The sequence below is a fragment of the Carcharodon carcharias genome, chromosome 1 (genome assembly GCF_017639515.1).
Source record: "Carcharodon carcharias isolate sCarCar2 chromosome 1, sCarCar2.pri, whole genome shotgun sequence".
Lineage (NCBI taxonomy): Eukaryota > Metazoa > Chordata > Chondrichthyes > Lamniformes > Lamnidae > Carcharodon > Carcharodon carcharias.
Window position 1 is genome coordinate 142,484,599 of NC_054467.1, and position 17,167 is coordinate 142,501,765.

General features: G+C 45.2%; 1 protein-coding gene across 1 annotated transcript in view; it reads left to right on the plus strand.

Annotated features, from left to right (window-relative positions):
• grxcr1a (glutaredoxin and cysteine rich domain containing 1 a) overlaps positions 1-17,167 on the plus strand; it is a 137,697-nt gene that overhangs the window by 91,068 nt on the left and 29,462 nt on the right. The window contains exon 4 of the mRNA XM_041182980.1: positions 11,963-12,145. Coding sequence (XP_041038914.1) covers positions 11,963-12,145 — 183 coding nt within the window. The remainder of the gene's footprint in view (positions 1-11,962; positions 12,146-17,167) is intronic.

Below are 17,167 nucleotides of genomic sequence, written 5' to 3' on the forward strand. Positions count from 1 at the left end.
AGGTCAAATTCCATCTGCCACTTATCTGCCCACTTGACCATTCCATCTATATCTTCCTGTAACCCAAGACACTCAACCTCACTGTTAACCACCCGGCCAATCTTTGTGTCATCTGCAAACTTACTAATCAGAATTTTCCCCAAATGCTGTCTATCTATCCGTTCAACATGTTCCACTACTTCATTTATAGGCTTCTTCTTTCACTTCTTGCAGGAGAAGACAGCACCAGATACCAGGGAGAGGGAGAGGACCGGAGGTGACCTTCCAACAACCTCACATCTAACAAATGCAGAGGAGTAGGTGCTGAAAAGCAGTGAGCCTAGGTGTGCCAGGCAATCAAGATTAATGAAATGAGAACACTTCAGTGACTTGTTGACAGAATTAAATATCTCACAGCCACAGGGCATAAAACACTCACTCATGTTAATATGATATCTTCAGTCAGTGAGAAGGGATCATGTGCATAACATTCATTTAAAACACTGCTACCTTGACAGTTCTAATTTATGTCTTTAATCCCTCACATAGTCTTCAAGCATCCCACAGGAGGTAGTCCAACAGGATGACGACATCTCCGCAGAAGAGGTCATAAACTGTGAGGGTGTACTGTCACATTACTCATGTAGGCCATGACTATGCCATATAGACCAGATGCACACATTACAGCTGGACCCATCAGGAGGATATTTGGGTTTTCATCTGGAAACCTATACATCACAAGTGAGTAAGAGCAGATGGTGGAGTCAGGGACAGCAATGGACAGTGCAAAAGGGAGGGCATAGGATGCTTCAAGCTCTGCTTGGCTGCACATTGTTGCTGAACTTCAGGAGCCTTCAAAGAACAGGGCACTACTGAAGCAGCTGAAAGGAATGTGGTATGCTGGCAGCCTTTCCAACTGCATTCTGCATGCTTGCAGACAGATCAGAGGAAAGAGCCTCAGGCATGATCTTGCAGGCCTCTAGGATGATGTGTTCATCAAAAGAAAGAGTAGCCATCTGCATGGAGCAGCAAACACTGCAATCAAATGAGTGTACACTGGCCTTCATCAACGGGTTGCACACTATGATTTCCATCTTAAATAAGGTTGATGAAACCCCAGTCTTGACGGTTCAGTTCCTTACTGGTCCACAGCAAAGTGCTCACTACCTCATTGCCAGCAGGGAATTGCAGGTGGAACATGAGAGGGATGGTGGTAAATGGCGACGGGGAAGAGGGGACTCGGCTCAAAATATTTCCATTTTTCACCTTTCACCTCCCCGCTCCACCCAACCATCCTTCCATCTGTCTGTTGCCTCCTGCCTCGATGGTTAACCTGCCCCTGCTGGTGGAACAATCTTTGGCAGGGCCCTCATGGGTTCCAAAATCCAGAGGATGTTGGCCAAGAACATCTCTACGATCAGAGCACAATTCTGAGGAGCCTGTCACTACTGCTGCTGAAGCAAAAGGGATTTCTCTACAAAGACATGTTGGAAAAGGAAGAGTTAATATTTTTAGTTGTACAAAAGTATGCACATAGGCAACTTTATTTAATGGTCATGGCAGTGGGCCTGTCCACTGGCTGGAGAGCCAGGGGAACCTTACCATGGCTATTTCTGGGAGCCCTGAGGTAATCAGGCACCTACCTGCCTGTTGCCAAGGTCCAGCAGGATGGTTATCCAACCTCCAGGAGCTGGAGGCCAGTCAGAGCCCAACAACTCTTCAGAACCAGCAGTGACACCTGGTGCAGTGGCCACTGCCAGTACAGCAGGAGGCCAGGGAGGAAAAACATTGCTAGAGATCCCAGAACCCAGTCAGGCAAGACTTGGCAAGGGTGGGGTGGAAGTGGGATCAGTTTAAAGGGCATGGGCGTGTCTCGCTGCGGTATTGCCCTTGCCTGGCAGCTTGCCTATGTGGGCTGCTTCCTTGCTTCTATGCAATGGTGTGCACAGTGCAGCACACCAAATCATTCTGCAGACCATGGCTGGTGCAAAGTGAAGAGTGTGCCCAGATCTGCCGAAAGACACATCTGCTTTTCATATATCTTTCTTTGTAACACTCCTGGGCTTCATTAGTTGAGTTCCCCAGGGTTGTCAACAGCCAAGTTTTTAATTGGGCATCCCTTGGCTCCAATCAACCAGTCAGTGACTCTTCTTTGAGGGACGGAGTGCTCAAGAAGAGTGGATTGTATTTTGTCTGGGTCATGGTCTAGATGGAGTTTCTTTAAGGTTTGCCTGTTACCCTAAGAATGCTACCATCAATTGTTATTCATGAAAAACCATTCTTGTGTTATGATCCCAACTGAGATTACCTCTGGACAAGCCTGATCCCAGGGTGGAACCCAGCTCAATAAATCCTAACTTTTAATTGTTGGTTTACATACATGGAGAGTAGTTACTGAACAGAGTCACAGGAGTCAGCTAATGAACTTTTAACAAAAGAATAAAACATTTATTGAACAAGAAAAGATGAACCATATTACAATATTCCCATCCACAACTATACCTTTACAGATATATATGGATATGAAAGGATAACATAAGTTACAAAAACTATCTTAAACTTTTATGGTCACAGTAAATACACAATCCATGGAAACCAATAGGCAATCTGTGGTCAGACACCCCACTTCCTGAACCCAAGTGACAGATGTCACCTCAACCAGATGCTATGAATCTCTCCACAAGGCCCCACAGACGCTTGTCACACCGTGAGCCAACTGGTCTCACTGCATCACATCTTTCACATGTGGCTTTCCAATCTCCATTCTCGAAGACCTCACCTTGGAATCTTCTCCCAAACCAATGCTTTCTCTCAGACGCCTTCCGCAAAGATTTACCTCCAGGGTTTTGAACTCTCCTTCCAATGTTCCTCTTCCCTGGGTCACCAAACATATTCAAGCTGTCTTCCACGCACTCTCTCTCACCGACTCAGCATTAACAGTATATCATTGCATCACAAGCTCAAGGCAAAGACTTACAGACCTTCAGTTGTCTCTTTGAGCCTTCTTGCCGCTTCTCAAGTCTTTATCTCTTTAAGCTTGAAGCTTGGAGACTTTCTCTGGCCCTCACTCTTAACTTCACTTAACAGGACCTTTTCCAAGTTCCTGTCCTTCCTTTGACTAGAAGGTCTGCTTGAGACTTTCTCCTGTTTCTGTCTCATTCCTTTGGCCCTGGGGCCTTTTGGTTCTTTTGGGAAATCTGCAGCTCTCTCTCATAGTGTCCAGTCTCTCTGGGGTCATGACTTCAAACTGAACTTAAAACTGCTGTTTCTTTAGTTTCCCTGTGGGAGTCTGTGGGAGAGACCTGCCTCTCTGGATGCCTGTTGCTAGGCAACAGCCAAAATTTACTACTCTTGTTTACTTAACTTAGCTTACAGTCATATAAAACCTCATTAGAAATGCAGGCACCTTTTTAAAGTGAAACTAAAACTCAATTTGATCTTTTCTTAACACACAAATACAAATTAAACTTAAACTTTGAAGCTAAAACTCATTCCTTACACCTACAAGTACCAATATACTTAAACCGTCTCTATTTCTTCACACTTGTTTACTTACGGGTCATGTAGATCTCAGTACTCTATATGAGGTTGTATTTCTACTTCCCACCAGTCCTCTGTCTCTTAGTCATGTGACATTTCATCATAGTTACATCAGTCATTACATCAGTATCTGGTTCTCCTGATGTTAACCCTTTACTCTATAGACTGGTGCAGCATGAAAGCATCATGGCAGCTTCCTGGGAATCTCACGCATTTCAGCGTGGTCACTTTTCTGTGGTTGTACACCAGTTGCACATTAGTGTGCACTGGAGTGCTGCTTTGGAAGCAATAGCGTGCTTAAGTTGGAGATTGGTGGGTGAAGGAGTTTTAAGGGTTAATTTTATTTAAGGGTTATTTTCTATCTACAGTCTAGTCTTTTCTTTATGTTAGCAATTAACTAAAAGTTGCTCCTTGGGTTGGGAGAAGTGAATTTTATTCCAGCTTTAAAACAAGGGTTTTCAGGCTCTCCTAGGAGCTGCAGCTAGTTACTTAGATAACTGGCTTAGACTGGCTTCAGAAGCTTGAATCAGGGAGCATTAAACAGGCCTTCTTCAGTGCTTCTTTGGGCTGCATTAGAGTGCTTAAGTTGGAGTTTGGTGAGTGAAGAAGTTCGCTGAAGAGGGGAAGGAGGTGTTTTTTTTCTACCTTTCCTCAGCCTCCGGTAGCTGGCTTTTACTTTGCTACAGGAGAAGAAGCTGATTGAATATCATCATAGCCCATAAAGCAGTGGAGAGAGAGAGAGAGCCTGGAGTTTACAGATAAAATCTTAAAGTGATGTCATAGGATTCTCAAAAGTTGATAGATTGGAAGGTATAGGCCTTTTTGGACTTAGCACAGAGGAGACAATTGGTGAATGACAGGTGAGTTATTATATTATAACATACTGCAGCAAACATGTTATACAAAGCTTAAGGTCAGTCAGGGCAGCTCAGCCATGTGGAATGTGCATCCTGCGGGATGTGGGAAGTCATGCAGGCACACAGTGACCTCGATGACTAATGAGGAGGATAGCCTTAGATTACAGGAGGATATAGATGGACTGGTCAGATGGGCTGATCAGTGGCAAATGGAAATTAATCCGGATAAGTGTGAGGTGATGCACTTGGGCAGGACAAACAAGGTATGGGAATACATGATGATTGGTAGGACCCTGGGAAGTACCGAGGGTCAAAGGGACCTTAGTGTGCATGTCCACCGCTCCCTTAAGGTAGCAGGGCAGGTAGATAAGGTAGCTAAGATGGCATATGGGATACTTGCCTTCATTAGCTGAGGCTTAGAATATAAGAGCAGGGAGGCTAGGCTGGAACTGTATAAAATGCTGGTTAGACCACAGTTAGAATATTGCATGCAGTTCTGGAATCTGCATTATAGGAAGAATGTGATTGTACTGGAGACAATGCAGAGGAGATTTACCAGGGTGTTGTCTAGTCTGGAGAGTTTTAGTTATGAGGAGAGATTGGATAGACTGATGTTATTTTTCTTGCAGCAGAGGAGATTGAGGGGGGATGTGACTGAGGTGTATAAAATTATGAGGGGCATAGGTAGGGTAGACAGGAAGGAACTTTTCCCCTTGGTGGAGGGATCAATATCTAGGGGGCACAGATTTAAGGTAAGGGGCAGGAGGTTTAGAAGGGATGTGAGGAAGAATTTTTTCACCCAGAGGGTGGTGGGAATCTGGAACTCACTGCCTGAAAGGGTGGTAGAGGCAGAAACCCTCATAACATTTAAGAAGTATTTGGATGTGCACTCGCGATGCCATGGCATACAAGGCTATGGGCCTAGTGCTGGAAAATGGGATTAGAACAGTTAGGTTCTTGTTTGGCCGATGCAGACTTGATGGGCCGAAGGGCTTTTTTCCGTGCTGCAGGCGTCTATGACTCTATGACTATATCTGCAGGAAGTGTCACCAGATGCTGAACTTGAGTTCAGTAGGTTGGGGGGCTCGAGCAGCATCTGCATGGCTGAGGATTACGTGGATAGCATGTTTAGAGAGGTGGCCACACCACAGATAAGAAGTACACAGGCCAAGAGAGAATGGGTTACTCCCAGGGTGTCTAAGAGGAAGAAGGGGGTGCAGGAATCCCCTGAAACTATCTCATTCTCTGACCATTTTTCCATTTTGGATACTGGAGAGCAAGATGGTTCCTCAGAGGACTGATGCAAGAGCCAAGTCCGAGCCACCACTGGTGGCTCAGCATCACAAGAGGGGAGAAGGATGAGTGGAAGTGCTATAGTGGTAGGGGATTCCATAGTGAGAGGAGCAGACAGGCATTTCTGCGGCCTTAGATGTGATGCCAGGATGGTATGTTGCCCCCCTGGTGCCAGTGTCAAGGATATCACAGAGTGGCTACAGGACATTCTTTCGGGGAGGGGCATCAGTCAGCGGTCAAGGTCCACATCGGGACCAATGACATCGGTAGGAAAAGGATGAAGTCCTGAAAGCAGATGTGAAGGAGTTAGGAACGGAATTAAAAGGCAGTACCTCAATAGTAATAATTTCCGGATTACTCCCAGTGCCACATGCTAATGAACATAAGACTAGGAAGATTGAACAGTTCAACACATGGCTGGAGAAATGGAGTAGGATGGAGGGCTTTAGATTTCTGAGGCATTGGGGCCGGTCTGGGGCAGGTGGGACCTGTTCAAGAAGGATGGGTTACACCTTACCAGGATTGGTAGTAGTGTCCCACGGGGAGGTTTGCTAGTGCTGCTGGGGAGGATTTAAACTAGATTGGCAGGGGGGATGGGAATCTGAGGGGAAATTCAGAGTGCAGAGGTGACAAACTGTCAGTGGGAAATAGAGAAGTATTAACTGATAACGAGGATATATCAGAGAGTAATATCAAGGTAAATAGAAAACTGAGAAAGTTTGATAGAATACTGAAAGGCCTGGATAGAGTGGGGAAGATGTTTCCATTAGTAGGAGAGACTAGGACCCGAGGGCACAGCCTCAGAGTAAAGGGAAGACCTTTTAGAACAGAGATGAGGAGAAACTTCTTTAGCCAGAGAGTGGTGAATCTATGGAATTCATTGCCACAGAAGGTTGTGGAGGCCAGGTCATTGAGTGTATTTAAGACCGAGATAGATAGGTTCTTGATTGGTAAGGGGATCAAAGGTTACGGGGAGAAGGCAGGAGAATGGGGTTGAGTAACTTATCAGCCATGATTGAATGGCAGAGCAGACTTGATGGGCCGAATGGCCTAATTTCTGCTCCTATGTCTTATGGTCTTATGGTATAATAGGCAATAGTAAGTCATTAGGTGGGATCAGAATAAGGGGAAAAGTAAAAAAGCTTAAATCAGGGTTAATGTGCAAGTGTGTGAATGCACAGAATGTGGTGAATAAGATTGGTGAACTACAGGCACAGGGTGACAAATGGAGTTATGATATTATTGCTATAACAGAGACCTGGCTCAAAAAAGGCAGGAATGGGCATTAAATATTCCTGGGTGCAAGGTGTTTAGGAGAGACAGGAAAGGAAGAAAAGAGGTGGGATGGGGTGGAGTAGCAGTATTGATTAAAAGTGGCATTACTGTACTGGAATGAGAGGGATCAAGGACGGAATCTCTCTGGCTGGAGGTAAGGAATGAAAAAGTGCAATAACTTGATTGGTGTAGTAAATAGGCCACCAACTAGCAGAAGGGATCTAGAGAAACAAATTTGCAAAGCAATTACAGAGGGGTGCAAGGATTACAAAGTAATTATAATGGAGGACTTCAATTATCCAAATATAGACTGGGATGAGAGTAGTGCAAATGGACAAGAGGGGCAAGAGTTCCTGGAATGTGTTCAAGGTAATTTTCTGCAGCAGTATGTTCTTGGTCCAACGAGAGGTCACGCACTGTTGAACCTGCTTCTGGGGAATGAGTTGGCCCAAATGGGTCAAATATCAGTGGGAGAGCATTTAGAGGATAGTGATCATTGCATCATAAGGTTTAGGTTGACCATGGAAATGGACAATCCAGAGCAGGGATAATTAACTGGGGGAAAGCCAACTTCAATGGAATGAGAATGTATCTGAGTCGAGTGAGTTGGAATCAAATGTTGGCAGAAAAGACGATGGTTAAACAATAGGCTACCTTCAAAGAGAAAGTTTTGCAGGCAATATCAAGGTTTCTTCCCTTGAAGGCGAAAGGTAGGACAAATAAATCTAGAATGCTCCGGATGATGAGAGAGATAGAGGTGAAGGTGAAAAGCAAGAAGTGCGCATCTGACAGATGTCAGGTAGAAAATACAGTGGAGAATCAGGCTGAATATAGAAGGACCAGAGAGGAAGTGAAAAAAAAAACTAAAAAGAAAAGCAAGGAGAGAGCATGAAAAGAGGCAGGTAGCAAACATAAAAGGGAATCCCAAGGTCTCCTATAAACATATAAATAATAAAAGGGTGTTGAAAGAAAGAGTATGGTTGATTCGGGGTAAAAAAAGAGGGGCTTGCACGTGGAGGCAGGAGAAATAGCTGAGGTATTAAATGAGTACTTTGCATCTGTCTTTACAAAGAAGAAGGTGCTACCCAGGCCGAGGTGAGAGAGGAGGTAACTGATACACTACAGTAGTTTACAATTGAGAAGGAGGGAGTGTTAGAAAGGCTATCTTTATTTAAAATATACAAGGGGCAGAATTTTGCCCTTTGTGGGTGGGCAGGGGCTGTAGGGAAGCCCCCAGCACCTATGGAGAGAAAAACAGAGTTCACATTTCAAGTCCATGTGACTCTTCTTCAGGGCTAAATAGAAGCAAAAATGTGATGAAATTTATACTGTTTAAGGGACTGGAGCAGGTGAAGCTGGATAGAAGGCTAGAGATAGGTGGGGGCAAAGGAGAGATTGTCAAAGATGTCATGAACAAATTAACAAAGAGAGTGTTAATGGTAGTGGTAAGGGCTAAAGGAGGTGCTGATAGTGGCATAAAGGTAAGAAAGCAGAATGTGATAATAGCAGGACAAGGGTAAGTACTCTGAAAAGAACAACATAAACAAGTAACAGATGGTCCTTGTGGAGTATGGGGGGCGGGGGGCGGAGGGGTGGGTGTGGAGTGGATAGGGGGAATGATGATGGGGAAAAAAGATGGAAAATAGGTGGGGATAAAACAATGAATAAATGAATAAAAATGAAAATAAATAAAAAATAAAAATTAGTGGATAAAAAATAAAAGATAAAAAAAAAGAATATTGAAAAAAGGAGGTAAAAAAGGGGTGAGAATAGAGGATAGAGGTCATGGTCTGAAGTTGCTGAACACAATATTAAGTCCAGAGGGCTGCAAAGTGCCTAATCTCCCAGTGGATGGCGGATGGCTCCGAACGGCCCATTGGCTACTTCTCAGGAACACTCAGTGTGGCAGAATGAAGATACTCACAAATAGGGAAAGAAGGCTTATCCATTGTATTTGGTGTTAAGAAATTCCACCAATACATTCACTTCATCATCATATCTGACCACAAGGCACTACTAGGCTGGTTTGGGGAAGATAAGGCAATAACCCCAATCGCCTCGGCACGCATCCAAATGTGGGCACTGATTCTAGCTGCTTACGAATAAACTTTTATCCACCGGCTAGGAAGCCAGGTTGTCAATGCCGACGCACTGAGCCAATTACCTCTGAAGGACAGCCATGTGAACGTCCCAATTCCTCAAGAACTTATTTTATTATTAAACTTCCTGGATTCATCACCAGTGAATGCCAAACAGATCAGAGAATGGATAGACTACGATCTGGTTTTGCCTCACGTCAGGGAACAAGTCTTGCAGGGATGGTCTAATGAGCCAAAGTCGGATGAAATGAAGCCCTATTTTAACAGGAGATATGAGCTCACCTGCCAGGATGGCATCTTACTGTGGGGAGCAAGAATCATTATGCCTCCCAGAGGAAGACAACCATTATTGATAGAATTGCATAGCGTCACCCAGGACTTCCTGGATGAAAATGTTGCTACTTATGATGGCCATGGATGGACACTGAAATAAAAAACATTGTCAAGGTCTGCATGCAGTGCCAACAGGTGCAGAAATTGCCTGCTGCTGCTTCAGTGCATCCTTGGGAATGGCCAGGAAGGCCATGGGTCCGCTTCCACATTGACTATATGGAGCCTTTTTTGGGCACAATGTTCCTCTTACTTATCGATGCTCACTCCAAATGGATGGATGTATATGAGGTGTGATCATCCACATCTGCCCCCACCATAGACAGATTGCATCAGAGTTTCGCGATACATGGTTTACCAGAGATAATAATGTCTGATAAGGGAACGGCATTCACCAGCGAGGAATTCCAAATATTTACAACTTTCAATGACATAACACATGTCAAGACGTCGCCAGACCACCCTGCATCCAATGGGATGGTCGAGAGGGCAGTCCAGACTTTCAAGGCCGCAATGAAAAAACTAGAGGGGTTTCTATAGCAATGAAGTTATCATGTTTCCTGCTCATCCATAGGACTATGCCACATATGACCACTGGTATTGCCCCCACAGAGTTATTAATGAAGAGATGTCTCAGGACATATTTGAGCCTCATTTAGGGGGAGGATAGAGAGAAGTCAGGAGGCCCAGAAAAATGAACATGATTACCACAGTGAAAGAAACTTCACTGTAGGAGAAGCAGTTTTTGCAAAGAACTTTGGAGATGGGCCCAAATGGATATCAGGTGAAGTCAGTGCAGTGACAGACCCCTGTCCTATCACATATCGGTTGAAGGTCAGATAATCAGGAGACATGTAAATCACCTCAGGGAAAGGGAAACAGATCCACAAGAAAAGGTGTGCTAAACATACTCAGGTAGAAGGAACTCCTCTGGCTTTGGAGGTACCTGTAGAACCCATTGAGCCTGAAAGAGTCAAAGAGGCAAACTTACAGGTTCCTGCTGGGGAGCCTTCTGGACAGATAACTCTTGAGAGGGAGGCCTCAGATAAACCATCCAAAGCTGTATAACTAGATGGTCAACAAGTTTGAAAAAGCCTCCGAGTGTCTGAATTTGTAAATAGCTCATTTATGTAAATAGTTAACATTTTGTAAAATGTATTTTCAAGTAAAGGGGGAGGGGTGTGGTAATCTGAGGCGTAATACACCTTTAAGAAAATGTGAACCGATCGACCATGTGACTGTAAGACCCAATAACTGTGGAGCACAGGCAATCATGTTAATGTTAGTCTAGAGTAGAGTCTGACTGGAGAAGCATATATCATGTTAGTGCTCTGTTGTTTGAGTAACTAAATAGTATGTGATTCATTTCATATTCGTCTGTCTGCATTATATTGCAACTGACTCACCTGCCAACAGATAAGCGTGCAACCGGTTCATGAGCAAAGCAACCCCAAAGTAAAACATAACACATGTCCTGGAAGCTAATCCTTTGACTGTATACTTTGAGTTATGTGTATGGCCTCCTGCGAGTTGCACCTCTCTGTTCATTCCCTCTCTCTCTCTCTCTCTCTCGGAATGGCAAGCAGTGAGGGGAAGGCTGCTGCTGCTCCTACCACTGCCATTTCTACTGCTGGTCCTCAACTAAGGTTCAAGTTAATCCAGCATAAGCAGCACTCATGCTGATCTGATCGATCACAGCTGCCATAATGGAGACCAGACACACAAACGTTCAAAGTAATAAAAGAAACTTGCCAAGTAGTGTAATTAAACTCTCAGAGCATGTAACACGAGCAAAAAACTTTCACACAATTAAGCAAGAAACCAGCTGTGAGGTTTCAGTATTTATGAGAATTTTTGCCTGTCATTTCTTCAGCCCCCTCAATTGCCACTGTGTTCTTGCCTTGCTTTCAATGACGAGCTTCGGATGACCTGGGAAACCTACACTTAAATCCCAAACCCATGTTAAAAATTACACTTAATGAGTTACTAAATATTGAAATTACTGTAATAACCTGCCTTTGCTGAGGAGTTGCTTGGACGCAGTCTAACACACTGCAGTTAAATTTGGATGCCAGTAGGTTGGATTTCCCGACATGCTGTCAATTTCATCTCTTAAACCCTCCACCCACTCCCAAGCCCACTCATGCAAAGCAAGTTATAATTCCCCCTTGGAGCTAACTAATAAAGTGTTGTCCCTGTAGGTCTATCTTGGAATGACATCAAATTTCAGAGAGACTGGTGTAAGGCTGTAATATGAACCTTTGTCCTTAATTTAGCACATCTCCATGCTGTAAATACACTTCCAAAATAATACACTGAGTCAAAACTCATCATCTTCCTATGCATTCCTAATACAAGAACTACTGTATATCCAATTAATGGTCAAATTTACATACCATGTACTTGAAACAATCCTCTTTCAAATAACTTTGAATAATTTTGTTCATATTATGCAGAGTTGAATGTGTACTCTGTCAATGGTATTATTTGTTTCTTCTGTGTGAAGTTATATGTCTACCTTTTATTATTTAGAAATGTTTGCGAAGAAAGGGAAATACTGAATAATGTACTTTTTGCTCTCTCTTTTAGAAAGTTCAGCACCCACAAGAGTGTTCAGCCTGTGGTGGATTTGCTTTTGTTCCATGCTCAGTGTGCCATGGGAGCAAGATGTCAGTTTTTCGAAACTGCTTTACGGATTCCTTCAAGTCCCTCAAATGTACTTCTTGCAATGAAAATGGATTACAGCACTGCAAACTCTGCAAAATGAACTCTGTACCATCAACATAAATAACACCATAGTGACATTTGTCGTAGTTCAACAATAAATGGATTCATAAGAAGTGTGTTTTTCTGATCTTAATTCTAATGCTCTAATTACATTAGCTGTTAAAGCCCTAATTACCATGCTGCTCTAGCTGGAAGGGCAAAATGAGTTGCCCAATCCTGAAATTATATTTAGACTGATTCCAGGGTAAAGTGGGCCAAACTCCAGCTCCTCCTGTCAAATCTTCATTCCACAAAGCAGTCAAATGTTAAGAACTACCATTGCTGTTTACAGGTTCTATTGAGTGATGCCAGCAGAACAGTGATGGCTTTGCATTTAGCAAAGTGTGTAGAAACAATAAATGATGTGTAATGTATTGCACAAAAATGTTAATAAAATTATTTCAGCGAAACTGTGATATGAGGAATAAAATAAACCAAGTGAGATTAACTAAAATTATGCTGTTTGCAACATTAAGTCACTTTGACTTATAGTGAATTTGTATTTTTTTAATTTGGTGAAAAAATCCTCTCAGTCTGTCAAGATTGGATTAGCTTCCCTTAATATTTTTATAACTACACCTAGCCATGTTCTAGTATGCTCACAACCTCCAAATTTGGCAGATTTACTAACTCCTTCAAATACAGATACATATTTCCTAGACAACAGTCAGAAGAAAACATTCAGTTGGAGATTTAAAACAAAGGGTAACTTGGTCAAGAAACTATTTATTTTGAAGAACTGTACTATTTAGATGGGCCAGCACTAATATGAATTGGGCACTTAATTCTCCCTAACATATTTTAGAAGGGAAGCTCTTACTTTTTATGAAGCCAAATAATTCTATTGACTTCTGCTTTAAGCCTTCTGATTAGCAGAATACAATGATTAATTATTTAATGCAAGTCACTTCAGCATTACCAAGGAACTTAACATGGCTCCAAGTCAGCATTGTTTCTTGTTCAACCAAACCACCAGAGAATCCTCAAAGAACCCAGGGTTTTTTATAACTCGGTAGAATTTTGTAAGTTTAAAGAACTCTTCTTGATTCAAATCTGGATAATTTAGTTGGGCGGGCCCTCAATGATATCCACTGAGCTCCTGCCATTAATTAACAGGCCACTTAAGGCCCATGACTCACCAACCGACACCGATTTTTTGGCGCCTGTGCAGTCTTCGGGTCGGCGCATGGGTGCAACGGGTAGGTGGGTAGGACACATATGTATAAACCTCATCCACGGGTGGAATAAGGGGGCTCACTGGAGTCGCGAGTGTGCTCTGTCAAGTATTGATTTTTCAAAGTTATTGAAACTTGTCTGTGTGATCTGCAATACTTCAAAACGTATACCAGCTGCTTTGTCTGGACTCTTAACCCTCAGGTCAGCGCTCTGCAGTAACGAATCTATTTTGGGCCTGCAGTTTCAGGAAGCCTTCCCATAGCCTGGGAATGGGAGCTGAACTGTCCACTGGGGGCACCTCCTCTGAGGAGAAAGGGAGGGCTTGAAGGGGGAGGAGGCCAGAAGTGCACATTCAGCCTCCTTTTGGAAGTACAGGTGCAGGCACAAGAGGTAGACCAAGGCAGAAGGGGCCACAGAAGATGCCACCATCCTGCTGCCAGGGTATACAGGTGGCGAAGCAACTACCTCAATAATTCTGAGGTGCATTGCCAAAGGAGGCTCCGTCTCTCAAGGGAGACAGTCAAATATATCTGTCAGATGCTTGGGCCTGAGATCTCCGCTAACTGTACGGATGGTCACCCCATGCCAGTGGCTCTAAAGGTCACATCTGCCCTCAAACTCTATGCCTCTGGCTCCTTCCCGGGGTCGGTGGGTGATCTTTGTGGTGTCTCCCAATCAGCTGTCCACACGTGTGTCAAGCAGGTTACAGACACTTTGCTTAGGGATGCATTGACCTTCATCCACTTCTGTTGGGACGAGGCAAGCCGGACACAGCGAGCCAGAGGCTTTGCGGCGATTGCTGACTTCCCCTGCGTCCAGGGTGCAATAGACTGCACATATGTGGCCCAGTGCCTTCGTCACCAGGAAGGGCTTCCACTCCATGAACATACAGATAATGTGTGATCACAGGATCCTGATTCTACAAGTCTGTGCAAGGTACCCAGACAGCTCCCACGACGCCTACATCTCAGACCCTCCCAGGTGCCAGGGCTCTTCAGTGCTCCAGCCCGGCTGGATGCATGGCTGCTGGGTGACAAGGGCTATCCCCTCAGAAGGTGGCTCATGACGCCTCTCCACCATCCAAGAACAGAAGCGAGCAGCGGTACAATAGCAGCCACGCCTCCACAAGGGCTGTGGTGGAGAGAACCATCGGTCTTCTCAAGATGCACTTCCGATGCCTGAACCACTCAGGGGGCGCACTGCAGTATCCCCTAAATGGTGTTTCGATGATAGTGGTTACATTCTGCGCTCTCCACAATCTTGCGCTGGAAAGGGGGGATGCAGTGGACGATGAAGATGTTGGCGCAGTGGCTGCGGCTACACGCGATGAGTCCAGCAGTGAGTCTGAGGAGGAGCTTGTACAGGGAAATGCTGAAGGGGTAAATACTGACCCTGGCATACTGCAGGGAGGCAGGGACACCCAGGAGGCTTTAATCCAACGGACGCTCAGCTAGTACTCCATAGATGGACCTCCAGGAGAAGCCTGGGCTGCAGATTCCATACTCAATATCTAAGTGCCAAATCTTCCAGGTTAGGAACAGTAACTAAGGGCCTTGTTAATAAAGCCGAATGTCCCACAAAACACTCTTAACATTTTTGGAAACCATACACAGGCAGAAGGAAAGAGGCGCCTTCAGCCATGGTCACATGTCTGAATTTAATATCACAGGCAAAGAAACTTAATGAAACAAAATGACAAGGGTGTTTCAATTCAAAGCAAAACATAAGGAGCTCATCTCGGGCCAACACAAAAGCACCAGTGAGAAACCCATAGTGTGCCTAAGGTGCCTTATGTTTTTGTTTCTGGGTGCTACGTCTTGGTGCTGCCCCATCGCTGGGAGTAGCATCTGAGACAGCCTGCTGACTCTGCTGTCCTGTTGGCCTTGATGACCTTGGCGGCCATCCTCTAGCCTGTGGAGCCTGTGCTGGCCCCGCCTGGGAGGAATCTGGCTGTTCCACAGCTGGCATCTCCCCAGTCGTCACAGCCTCGCTGGATGCAACGGTCACTGGGAGAGCGGCAGAGGAGCTGCCGCCCTCATCCAGAGCGCCCTGAGAGGAGCCCACAGAGACAACAGGCAGCTGCTGCACCGACATGAGGTCATTTCAGACCACCCTGCTCATCGTGGATGAATGGGCACTGAGCTGGGAAACTTGGTGCCCAGGCCATTTCCCACACTGGCACTGGCTAGCTGAGGTCAACACCAATGGGTTGCTGGTCAGAGCGCATCTGCAGGAAACTCTAATGGATCTCCTGGAAGAGCCTCTCCATGAGGGTCATCACTCTCTCCTTGGAGGACACATGGCGCTCGGACCCGTGGCTCATTGCTTTGGCAATCATCTGCGTAGACTCCTCCACCACGGACACGAAGCCAAGCATAGCCTCATGTATTTCCCCCAGATGCTCCCTCACACTGGGCCGTATTTCCTGCCCCTGCTGCATCGCGGACAGCTCTAGAGGCATATCATCAGGCACCGACTGAGCATGTGCCTAGTCCCCTGCAGTCCTCTGACTGCTGGCGCCATGGGCACTCTCTGTCTCTGCCAGCTCCTCCAGCGACTGTGAAGTGCCCTCACTGTGTGCCCTGCTTTTGGCACACAAACATGAGCAAGCTAGAAGATTGTGCATTGAATCTGCAGGGCTTGGCTATAATCACACTACATTTACCTTCCCCATCCACAACCTGCTATATGTCAGCAACAAATCTGCTTCTCTCATGTTCCTTTTGGGCTGTAACTTAAAACCTGATGATCTCAATCCTGAACTTTAGTTTTTTAATTATTTAAAGAAAATCATGCTTTGCTTTCTGATAATTCTAAGTTGTGCATGATCAAGGATGAACATCAAGCTGCCTGTTAGTAAATAAGGACAGCTGATCATTTATGACATACTACTTATGTTACCAATGTTCTAACTCCCATCGAGGTGCTAATATCTGCGCTGGTGCCTGCCTGGCAGAGATGGTGTGACGCTGGTCAGACTTCAGGGCCCTCAAGTGTGAGAGGGGACCTCTGCTGCTCCTCCTCCTGGCCCTGCTCCGCCGATGCTGAAAGGAAGAACAAGAGCAGTAGATCACTTAGCGTGGAGACAATGACAAAGTGCATCCCTGTCCCCTGAATCGTTATGCGCTCATCCTTCCATAAACAATGGTCAAGCCATGTTGCAAAATTAAATCAATGAACATTCAACATTGCCATGGCTGTTGGGAGAACAATGCTGACCTCACTGCTGGCATATGTACCTGGCCGTGGTATCCAGCCTCACTGACACCAATGGACCTGGGCACATGGCACTTCTCCAAATCCGGGGCCTCCTACTAAAACCAGCTGAGAATGGCTAACTGCACCTGGCTGCCGCCAGTCCTCACACGCTCTGTCGCTTTTTGAGCATTCTTCTCCTGAAAATGAGAGAGGAGCATTGATACATGCAAATTGCACATGAACTCTCTTCGCACACGGCCCACCCCAACCAGAGTGAGACATATCAGGGCTCCAGTGCCTCCTCACCCCACTGATGCCGAACATTCACACAAAGATGCTAGGCCAGTATCCCACCCCATCACATTAGGCACCACATGGTATATCCTTCCATAGCAAGGAGGCGCAAGCACGTGGAGCACAGAGGGCAGCAGATGGTTCTTTGCCACGCCACCTTGAAGCTCCCCTCCCAGCATGTTATCACCCTGATCTGGACATGTCCTGCAGTTCAAGTACAGCCCTAGGTACAGCTCCTCCAGATTGCCCCAAAACAGTCATGTGGGTCTCAGTGTAACACATCACAGCTGAGTAAAATTGACCTTTCCACAATTGGATGTGGTTTGTAAAAAGTGGGTTGCCTGCCTGCCCGTGTGACAA